A 12187-nucleotide genomic window follows, 5' to 3' on the forward strand; every position below is an offset into this window, starting at 1 on the left:
CAGTCCAAATTTCTTCCTTTTCTAATTTTGTTATGGAAAATCTGTTTCATAATATTCAACCAAAAGTTCAGCTCTGACCTCCTAAAGCACCAAGTTTGTTATACCAACAATCTAGTGTTAATTTCTTTACTTCAGATTTAAGATGGCTTATGGCAAGAAATAAAATAAAGGGGCTAAGACATCCAAGGGACTCTCATAACCATAATAATTACAACAATATATTGCCAAAACAACATACATCTTTAAGACTGTCCTAGAGATAATTTTTAGTAAAACAAGTTTCTTTTTAGTAAAACAAGAATATATAATTAATTGGAAGCTATAGCTATGTAAATTTCAAAAGTGATATTCAACAAGGTCACCTTTGAAATAAGAGACTTATACCTCTAGTAATCATTCAATGATGGCAGAGGGGAAAATATCTTTTCTGGCAAGGTTTTCGAAGCCTATCTCATCAGTGACAAAGCTGGAAATCTGCCTTTTCAACATCATATTATTGGGAAAAAATCTTCAATTTAATCAAAGCTTTAAAACTTTTCCAAGCATATGTGTCTGAACAACTGTTAAAATACATGATAACTCATTTGTATTTTCTTTTCTGTTTTTATTGATTTTAGAAGGTTCTCAGATTCACATGGCAACAGCAGTGTTTGTTTCAAGACACAGCCTGGACTTTCCAAAGTGATATGATAAAACGATTCTTTAAAAATCTGATTTAAACAAACTTTAAAAATTAAAGTGTGACTGCATACTAATAAAAAATTCTGCTTAAAAAGATGAAAGTTATTTTCTTAATGAAAAATATAGACAAATTCTGAAAAATCTCAACTGTTTCAAAAACAGAAAGAAAATGGTTCTTTCCCCCCAAAGTGTTAATTACATTTTATTTCAAGATGTACTTACCTTCCAGGAAAGGAATGTTGCCCCACTAAGTCTCCATTCTGAAGGTGATAATCATTGAAGAAATCCGGACTCATGGCACCTTCAGGAGCAATCAATCCATCTAATGAACAGAAAAAGGTATAAAAATGACAAACAGGCATTAATTTCTACAATTGAAATTATCCATGGTCAAGGAGGATAAATGTTAATATGAAACAATGCAAAGTCATTTGCTTCTCTTTCCAATGTCATGATCAGAGATTACTTCCATCTCTCTCTATTTTTGCCCTGTCTCCATAATTAAACTGTCACTCCCTTGAGGACAAAGCTTAATGAATGCTTCATTTGATGATGATGATGATGATGATGATGATGACAGCCAGCATTTATATAAAGCATTAAATTTTGCAAAATGCTTTACATGTTATTTGTTTGATCCTTATTCAGAACTGTTTGATGGAAGTGACTTTTCCAGATAAATGAAGCTTGGTACTAAATGCCCCAATTTTTTAATGTTAATCATTTTTTGATAGAAATCTTTTTTGAAAGTGGGCTCTCCATTTCACTGCCTCCCTAAACAGAATGAACTGACTCTAATTTAACCTTTTCTTAATGCAAAAGCATAATAAGGCACTATTTAGATATTTATTTCTACAATAAATATGCTTTTTAAGTTCTTACATTTGCTTTTCATATTATTTTTGTCTCCTCATTTGTTGGTATGCCAGATGTCACCTCTTCCTGTTTGAGCACCTCTAACTTTAGTTAGAATTATTTGTAAAACAAAAGTAAATAAGCACTGAATAATTGTTCCAGTGTACTTTCAATGAAAAAAATGTACTTGAAAGCTGAGATAGCTAAATAAGAGACCTTTAGATAAATGTATTATTATATTTACATATATCACCAACATTAGTGAATGTTCTATCCATGGTAGACCCTCAACAAAGAGCTTATTAAGTTAATTGTGTCTGTGTGAATAAACTTATGCTAGGCATTACGGGGGTTACAAAAATGAATAATACATGATCCCTAACCTTGAGGAGCTTCCAGTCTAGGTAGAGAGAGAAAGAATATATATATACTTTAAAAATGAATAAACAATGCCAGAGGTAAATAATAATGTCATCAGAAAACATGTCACAATGCAATATATGATTAAGTACAAATAATTTATACATACAAGTGCTTTGAGTTGAGAGGAAAGATCATTATGTATTAAGGTGGTCAGGGAAGGCTTTACAGAAGAGTTGGAGATGGAACTTTGAAGTATGGACAAGATTCGGAAAAGTGGAAGAGAGGAGGAAAAGTAAAGAAAAATTGAGTTGGTAATTATGTATTAATTGGTGAGAATGTACAGAATGCATAAAAGAAGAGCTGAGAGGAAGCTGGAAAATTCATCTATTTATCATCCATTTAATAAGCATAGTAAAAGGTTGAAATTGGGTTTACTTTCCCATTTTTGTCAAAAGGATGAGAATAGAAAATATAGATTAATTAGGAGGTAAAGACCTGCTAATGGCAAAGAAACAGAATATTCATCCAGCAGTACTAAAAGTAGAGTAGCAATCAATAGTCTGATTGTTATCAGCTCCAGAAGTTGTAAGACTGGCTACACCAGCACGCATGCACACATGCACACATGCACACACACACACACACGACAGAGTAATGGGATGAACCAAGACACTACAGATTTAACAAAATGAGAGTCAAGGAGTTTTTAAGATCCATTTTTTGATGGATGAGCCATCATCAAAGTGTAAGAACAATGAACAAGGTCAAGATCAAAATTAACAAGTTCCTCTGGTAATTGAAAAGCAAATTGAGGAACAGTATTTTCAAGGAATCCACCAATTAAAGAAGAAATAAACTAAACTTAATGTCAAAAATAAAATGTGCTCCACACTTCCAAACTGAATGAAAGAAGTGCTGAATTCATTGGTATGCCAAAGGAGTGAAAAGAATTTTAAACATTCAGAATTATTTGAGATCTCACTGTAATGAAATAAAGACAATACTGGAATTACGGTAAAAAGTTCAAATTACACGAAACATGAACTAGACAGTGTGCTAGGATAAGAGGAAACTAATAAATGAAAAAGTGTTGGTTAAATTCTCAACATCTTCCTTCCATATTCAGAACTCCCACTGGCTTCAAAGGGAATAATGCATATACCAAAAAAAAAAACGATACATAGAGAAAATCAAAACTACAACTTCTGAAAAGAATGAAGCAAAAAAAAAAGCAACAAATTAAAAGTCAGTAAGAAGTGATATAAAACCAGAACATAACTACTTTTGTAATATAATAGTCCTGATCCTACCAGTAAAGAGAAAAAATTATTTATATTTTGGAAGCTTATTATTTTTACTTTCTATTTATAAATGTGTAGTGTAACAGTTTTATTTAAGAATGGGACAGAAGAGTTAATTTTAAAACTATTTCATTTTAAAATACCCACTTTTCTTCTGCTGGCAAGAAGACTTAATTAAACAACTTCATTTTCATTATAAAAAAGAAAACTGGTAGATTACTGCAAAGCAGATACTGATATAGAGGTGTTCAATAATGTTAAAGTGTTCAAGAAAAAGACTGACATATCTGAAATAGACTCTAGGTTCACCTATCAGATGGCAACACTAAGATTCCCATAAAATGGAAGAAACAGATGCACTGTGACTGATATTTTAATAGTTTAACAGAAGATAGAAAGAGATTTTAATGACTAGGAAGTAGCAAATGCCATTCCATTTTAAAGTAAAAGAGATAAGATCCAGGGAATCACAGGCCACTTAGCTTAACCCCTGTGACTAGAAAGCTACTAAAGCTGCTTTTACAGGAAACAGCCAAGAGTTTCTTACAGACCCATGGATTTAAATTAGATGATTCAGGCATTCAAACAAATCTTCTCCTGTGTTACAAATTTACCTGATGTTTCCAAAGATCCTAGAGTGGTACAGGATGAAAGGAACAAGGCTGACATTATCTAGATTTCTAAGAGGCATTTGATGAGGTGCTACAAAGATTCATTTATTAGATAAGAAGAGTTCATGGGAAAAGTGATTGACTGGATGGAACAGACCAGAAAGAAAAATGGAGACCTTGTGCTACCTCTATAGAGGTATTTGTGGTATTTTTATTTGAACTGTCAAATTTCCACGTGTATCTAAAGCAGAAGAAAGACGGCAAGAAAAGAAGCACCTGGGAAGCAAAGTATAAGATACAGCAAGAGATTTCTGCACAGTTTATGGGAGGGACTAGTAACTCTTCTTTATACCACTCATTCTCCAAAATAATTAGTTTCTGTCGTCATGAACTGTTGCTGCCTTCTCATTTCAATTATAATTTCAGTACCTAAAATATGCAAAATAATTCACATTTGGGCTCATTAGATATCAGCATTTTAGGCAATTGATCTCTTTAAAAATGTTAAATACAGTAAGCTCCACAGTGTCAGGGCCCCTTACTCTCTTATCTCTTCACGCTTCCTTTGCTCTCTGTGATCCAGCTACCCTGTTCTTGCACTTCTGTAGTTTCTCCAACATGAAGCTCCATCCCGTCTCTGTGAATTTGAACTGATAACCTAGAGGTCTGTCATGCTCTGCGGCTCCCCAGGCCTCTTGGTTTTCCTGGCTTCATTCAAGTCTCTGTTCTGGTTCTACCATCTGCACGAGGCCTTCCCTAACACTTTCCCTCCTAGCTTCTACTATCTTCTTCTCTCATATTACCTGCCATCCACTCCATAGATATCTTACTTCCCCATTAGAATGTGAGCTTCTTGAGGGTAAGGTCTGTTTTTACCTTTCTTTGTGTCCCCAGAACTTAAAACAGTGCCTGGCACACAGTAAGAATTTAATAAATACATGGTTGATGGTTGACTGGGAACTGATACCATATTCACACTGACAAGCAATATTAATGCAAAGTAGATTGTCTATTTTCAAACTATAAAATTTGCTTTGGAATCATTTGTGGAGCAAGATAAACTAGAAAGAGCACTAGCTTTGAAGTTGAGGGACCTGCTATAATGCTTACTCTCTCTTTGTGACCTTAGGCAAATTACCACATCTCCAGACCTCAGTTTCCCTAGATATAAAATAAGGGGCCAGACTAGATGAGCTCGGAGGCCCCTTCTAGTTTTAAATGTATAATTCTGTGGTCTGACAACCTAGGTTCAAGTCTGGCCTTCTTCCACTTCTACCTGTGTAACTTTGGGACAGTCACTCCCATGGGCTTTAGTTTCCTCACCAGTAAAATGAAAGTGCTGTATTAGATATCCATGAAGTCCCTTTCAGCTGTGGTCTATGATTCTATGGGCCTATGAATCTCAATAATTTACATCAAATATATTTAAAATAAATTTACTTATTGAATACTTGAGTATTCAAGAGGCAACTGTTGTTATTATTGAATGAGATATTCTGGTTGAAATAAAAGATCTACTCTTTCTGGCATGAAACACAAAGTAATATATTATGAAACTACTGCAAAGTTTATTTAGGAAACAAGTCTACTTAATTTTCAACTTTAGGAATTCAAGTCTTCATCAAGTACTGCAGGGATAACTCCTGTGTATGAACAATAATAAATGTTTATGGGCAGCACTTTCAAAATTCACATGTAAGACCACACTGCTCTGATAGGAACTGGGAAAAAAAAACTGGAAAATAAACTAATAATTTAGACACAATCACCTACTTAAATATTTTTTCATCTTAGCATAATTTTTAACCTTCTATACATTATGTCACTGGCAATGTCCTTCATCTCACCCTGCTCAGTTAAAATTATCCATTACAATATGCTACAGCAATAATACAAAAAAGCACTGAAAGTCTGGATATGAAAAGCTACTGACATTTCACTCTAACTCACTGCTGTGGAAACAATCATTAAGTGGGATGGATGAAGGTATGTACACATACCAAACTTAAAGGAAAGAGACTGGCTTGGTGTCATAGATGTCACATCTAAAATCCTTGCCAGAAGTTCACTTGTCTAAAAGACATTCTTATAAGGCCTGGAAATGACCTGAGTTGGCAAATCGAAACTCCAGTTTATACTATACAACAATTTACTTGTTTAACTGGTGATTCAGGAAAAGACATAGGAAAATTCTTGGTACCATCTTACCTGAACTGTAGAACAGGTCAGGTCTTTCAAGGATATCTGCTTCATGGATGTATGGTTCAATTCGATCATCTCCATATAAGTATTGTTCACTCTCATCCATCTGACGACTCTCTACCATCTCAAGCCACTGAGAGTTATGCCAGCGGAACTTCTCACTCTGAATTTTCTTAGCCCACTCTTCATCGTATTCCTGTTGAAAATCAAACACAGAGCTAATGATATATGACATATTCAATGAAGAATTTGTGTGATATATGAATACATTTAGATAGTAAGAATTTTTGTCCCAGGAAAATAATTTTGGCTACTTTTCTGTGGGCTAGAAGGAATATTTTAAAAACTGTATACAACCATCCTCAACAATCTCTAAAAAAACCTACATAGGTGTTAAGGAGGCAGGCATTCTAAAAAGAGGCATTCATATATTCATCTTTCAAGGTCAACATTATCAGTTGCAAAAAAAAGTAATAAACAAACATCTGTCCTATATGACAAACTCACGGTTGATTTAAATCCCATGGATGCTAATTCAAACACCCTGCAAGGAGTTTAAATCCCATAAACTATCTAAAAGATTGGCAGCACTCATATAAGCAATCAAATTTCAGTGTTCCAAGAGGTCTTATGGCTGTAATTTTTTGTGACATTTTGGACAGCTAGTTAGTTTTATATTTACATTCTGTATGTTTAGGTAACACTTTGTAAATGACAAAATACACATTTCTAACATATTACATACTGTGCTTCACAGGCAAGTTTAAAATGCCTCATCAGGGTTTTAATTCCTAGAAGATGAATAACAAAATCTATGAAGATTAATTTTTGTCCCAACTCCATAGAAATTGAAAAGTTTTAATTTCTATGATTTCTTATAATTGGTACTTCTCATTATGCAGTATAAAGGCTTGTTACCTGGTATGATGGAATTGGCAATAGGCAAGCAATAAATTTAGAAATTTTGAAAGAGCTGAGGCATAAAAAATACCTTGTGTCATTGGATGAAAAAAATCAAAAGATAACTATTTTCTCACTTGAATCATTAACATTTTTGTTTTAAGGCAAGACAAATGAAGAAATTACAACAAAATAGCATCTCATGCAGACTATTATAATAGCCTTAGCCTCCTAACTGTGCTCTCTACCTCCCTTGCTTCAGTCTCTCCCATCTCCAATTCTTCCTCCATATATCTAGTCCAAACTTAGCATTTCCCTTCTCAAAAGACTTCAGAGGTTTCCTCCTGAAACTGACTCTAATCTACCTTTCTAGTCTGATCACACATTACTATTACACTTTACCTACTCTTAAGTTCCCAACTGGAAAAACTATTTTTCAAACGTATTTGAATAAAATATATCCTAGGCTTAGAACTGCTCCTTTCTCATCTTAACCCATTAGAATGAATAGGCACATTCTAAGTCAGCATGTTTCTCTTCCTTCAATGCCATATCCTCTATTAAAACCTTCCCTGATCCACCTAATAGGTAATGCTTACTGCCTTATATTTATTTGGAACCTGCCTTTTGGGGAAGCCCGAGTGCTAGTTAGATAGTCACCTTGATTCTGAAGCTTGAACATCTCCTAGAGCAGCACTTACCCCACTCCTACCCCCACTTCAGTCTTCTGAGAAAAAGGATAGAAGAATCCAAAGAAGCAGAGCAAAATAAGCAGAAAGAAGAGATGGAAGGGAAGTGAAAAGCTTCCAATATTCAGCCATGAGAGCTGGTGATCAGAGGGGTTTGGCCTGATGCTATGCTGTGATCATAGAATGGCAAGAGGGCAACACCAGGGATTGGAAGCTCTAGAATGGTGAGAGTAGGACAAAAGGATAGTACTGTTCCGGAGACCCTTTCTACCTTCTGGTAGAGCCATTTTCCCTTTCCAAGTTGGCCAGCTGTCTTAATTACTTATCTGTTCTTTTCAATTTAGATTTCAATTATCTATTAACAGTCTTGGCCAGAAAAAATGCCAAGTTATGCGTGTATTTTTTTTAGGTTCACAAATAGCAAAATAATCAGAGAGTGTTCCCTGTTCCAGAAAAGTGAACAATTTTGTTTAGCTTGGACTCAGGGTCTTAGGAGCTATTTTATAACAACTAAGAAAGAGGAGGTAGACCAGTATCAGACAATGTAAATTTGCTAACATCTTTGGAATTCAGATACCTCTAGAAATAAAATTGGGAGCTAGTCAGAAGTGCAGGTTGTGAAGGGACTAAAGCATGGACGTTTTTTCCTTTCCTTTGCTGAGACCTTCTGGTGGCTATTTGCTACACTAGGCTTTTGAAAAGCTAGTCATTCTCTAGACAGGGAAGGGAGAAGTTTTCTCGGAAAGGGAAAACCTTATTCCTGAATAGAAAACAGGTTGTTCTGGATAGTCCTCTGACACAAAGTCAGGGGAAGGTAGTTGTATGAGCATGCTCAATGGGTCTGCTAACTAACTGATGGATGACTGACAACTCAAGACTGGCTAGCCTTCCAGTGCCACCACCTGTAAAAATACATCCCCCTTGATGAAGGGTCTATTTTGTTTTGTTATTGTATCTCCGATGCCTTGGATATAGTGGACACCTAAAAATATTTGAATTGAAATGAACATTATTAGGGGTCAGCTACCTAGGCACAGTACCCTGTAAAGACTGTAAATGACTGTAAAGCATGTAAAGACTGCTCAGGTGACATGTGAAAGCTTTTTAATGTGTAACTCAATCAAGTCTTGGTTCCAACTTCAAAGTTATCTGTTGAGACTTCTGAGTAGAGATTTTTTTTTGGCTGCCTTGAGCAAAGGAGAGGGGAAGGAAAGAAGCACTTATTAAGCAACTACTACATGCTGCTAAGTGTTTTCCAAATATGTCATTTGATCCTTGTAAAACCCTTGGAAGATAGGTGTTATCACACACACACACACACACACACACACACACGCACACTCCTTTTGCAGCTGAGGAAATTGAAGGAGACAGAGGTTAAGTGATCTGCCCAAGGATCATACAACTAGAAAAGTGTTTGAGGCCAAATTTGAACTCGGGTCTTCTGACTCTAGATCCACTATATCATATCCAAAACAGCACCTAGATGCCTTTAATCAACTGCAGCAATGGGTCAAAAGGTGGAGTTGGTCTGGAATTCGAACTTTTCAAGACTTTCTGCCAGCTCAGCGTTAAGGACCTTCTATGTATCAAGCGCTACGCAAGGCTTGGGATAAAAAGACAAACAGTGAAACAGGGCCTGAACTCAAGGAGTTGACACTCTCTCAGGGGAAACAACCTGTACACATAAAAACAGATACACAATTCAGGGCCAGGACTGTATGGGGACTCCTGAGTGAGGAAGCTCCCTCTACCAATTCAGGTAAACATCCTTTCCGCAACTTACAGAGCTCAGAGAGTTGCCAGAATTACAGAGAGGTTAACTGACTTGTCCAGGGTCAGGAACACAAAGACAGTGTGTGAAAAGAGGTAGAATTTGAACCTCGGTCTTCCTGGTTCCAAGGACAGTTTTCTCTTCACAATGTCATGCTGCCTCTGATCATACAAAATATATACAAGGCAGTTTCAAGGATGGGGTGGAGTGGAGGTGGGGGAGATAACTAAAGCTGGTGATGTACATGATAGAACCTACAGTGCTGGCTATAGTGAACTAAAGTGGGAACTATAAATCTCTGCAGTACAAGAGCGGAACCAGTAGAAGAGCTATTTAAGCCAAGTCTGGGTGACCAAGCACAGAAGACTTGTGGCTAGGAATCCATGAGCGCAAATGCCACTGCTGACCTCACCAGCTGTGTGGCCATGAGTACGTCAGCTCATCTCTCTGAGCCTCGGTTTCCTCCATAATATGGGGATAAACATATCTGTAGGACCTACCTTACAGGATTTTCTGTGATACAATGTATGTGAAGTGCTTTTCAAAATTAAAAATACGAGTAAATGCCAGTTCTTACACACAAATATGTATCTATGTATATACATAATCTTGTTTCAGTTATTTACATTGTTCATATCTCTTCTAGCAGCACATAAGATAATCAGTCAATTAACATTTAGTAAATGCCAACCATGTGCCAGGTACTGTGCTAAACACTGAAGATACAAAGAAAGGCAAAAAATAGTCCCTGCTCTCAAGGAGCTCATAGTCAAATTAGGAAAACAACATGCAAACCACTGCACAAACACACTGAATATAGGGTAAATTAGAAAGGATTTATTCTGTCATAGGATAAAGCAACAGAGGGAAGGAACTAGAATTAAGGGGGATCAGGAGAGGCTTCCCTATGGCAGGTGGGATGGAAGCCCGGAAGTCGAGATGAGGAAGCAGAGCGCTCCAGGGATGGGGCCAGCCAGGAGGCCAATGGCACTGGATTCTAGAGTACATCGGGGAGGGTAGAGAGTGGAAGGTATAAGAAGACTGGCATGGTAGGGGAGGGTCAGGTTATGAAGGGCTTTAAATGCCAACTAAAGAATTTTATACTTGATTCTGGAGGTGATAGGGAGCCACTAGAGTTTATTGAATGGGGTGGAGGTGACATTGTAAAAGTTGTGCTGTAGTTTTCATTTCATGAATGACTGTTGAGCACAGTGTGAGACATGGCAGAGAAAACCCTCCAGGCTGAGAGCTACCCTCTACGCCATCTTTTGAATTGTGCCCACAGTAATCTAGTTGTACTCTGGGGGAAGGAGAAAAGAAAGAAAGAAAGAAAAAGCACCTTTTTTGATAAACTTTATCAATAATCTAAGCTTAAACTTATCATGTTTAGTTTTATATATTAGATTTGTTTTCTATCTCTTTAATTTTACCTCAGTTTTGGGTGGTACACACATGGTTTTTCCTTAAACTTGAATATGATTCTAAAATATCCTATTCTAGGTTCCATAGTTAGTTTTGAAGTCATAGCAATATAGATGAAATTATATAATTGGCTTTTCTGTATTTTTCTTAATCTTCAAGTGACTTTAATAACTGTTTGATAAGCATATCAAAACTATGCTTAGACATCCATAATGTATATTCATGTAATTGGCTCTTTTATTCTTTATACATATTCCAAGAACATTTCCAATCATTAAAATACAACAGGACCATCTAAGAGAGCTATCAAGCCTTTGAAAATGGAGCTATGTGATAAACTATGCTTTTTGAACAATGAAAGGTGAGAAGGAAACTGATGATCTGACATCCTGATAACTTATCCTGCCTGCTTTGAATACTGGCCCAGTCTGCAAATAATACCATTTCAGGAGAATGTTTTCTGCGTAATGATATGCTACCAAATGTTTTTCAGGGGGCCATGGAAAATAATTAATTAGTTAGCAAATTATGAAATTTGTCCTGTTATATTCCCACTATGCCCATGAGTCAAGGGGGACTGATTGCTTAATCAAAAGCTATCAATTGAGACAATGAGTTTAATTAGTTCATGGAGAAAAAACAAAGAATCAGGTCTCAAAATATCATTCTAAGGAAAGAAATTTCTCCATCTCATCTCACTTTCTCTAAAAGATAAGCAAATTTCAAGTCTCTAAAACTTCTTGAGTTAGACCGAGTGTTATACCAAAATGCCTTTTCAATGTATATGAAGTCTTAGAACAAATTCCAGTCTTAGAATGTTTTCTTAAGAGTATAATAAGAGTTTTTCATTCAGACACTAATAATTTGATTAATTATTCAAGTGAATACATATGCCAGGAGAATGATAGAAAAATATATTATCTAATGAAAATTTTTGGATTTTATTAAAAGAATAGAAATTCTTAAAAGAAACAAATTTATGTTTTATAGTATGGATTCCTTGTAGAATAAGAGGTATTGAGAATTCAACCAACTGTTCAATGAACATAATATAATGGGTTTGCTAGTTCATCAAGAGGAATATCTTGCTACCAGCACTAAATCTGATCAATACCTGTAAAATGTCACAGATAGGAAAAAGTTAAAAGAAAAAAACAAGATCTTAAACACAGATATAATAGATTTAGACAAGTGAATAAAAATCTTCCGCACGAAGGAAAAATTCCGCCTTGCTCTAGGGATGATCATCTTACACCCTCCAGTAAGACTTTATTATCCTAATTGAAGCAAAAAGTCTTCCCATAAGTACAGAAACTTATAGCAAAGTGGTTGTACTCAGCTCACATACACTTTCTTTGCCAACTTTAGGCTTTCTCATGAAGACTCACA

The 12187-nt window shown here is 35.8% G+C and overlaps 1 protein-coding gene across 1 annotated transcript in view; it reads right to left on the reverse strand.

The window, feature by feature from the left end:
- KIFAP3 (kinesin associated protein 3) overlaps positions 1-12187 on the reverse strand; it is a 201980-nt gene that overhangs the window by 29182 nt on the left and 160611 nt on the right. Inside the window, exons 18-19 of the mRNA XM_027868293.1 lie at positions 6020-6209; positions 904-1003 (exon numbers count right to left, since the gene is read on the reverse strand). Of these exons, the coding sequence (XP_027724094.1) occupies positions 904-1003; positions 6020-6209 (290 nt within the window). The remainder of the gene's footprint in view (positions 1-903; positions 1004-6019; positions 6210-12187) is intronic.

Source organism: Vombatus ursinus, unplaced genomic scaffold (genome assembly GCF_900497805.2).
Source record: "Vombatus ursinus unplaced genomic scaffold, bare-nosed wombat genome assembly UNPS02014789.1, whole genome shotgun sequence".
Classification (NCBI taxonomy): domain Eukaryota; kingdom Metazoa; phylum Chordata; class Mammalia; order Diprotodontia; family Vombatidae; genus Vombatus; species Vombatus ursinus.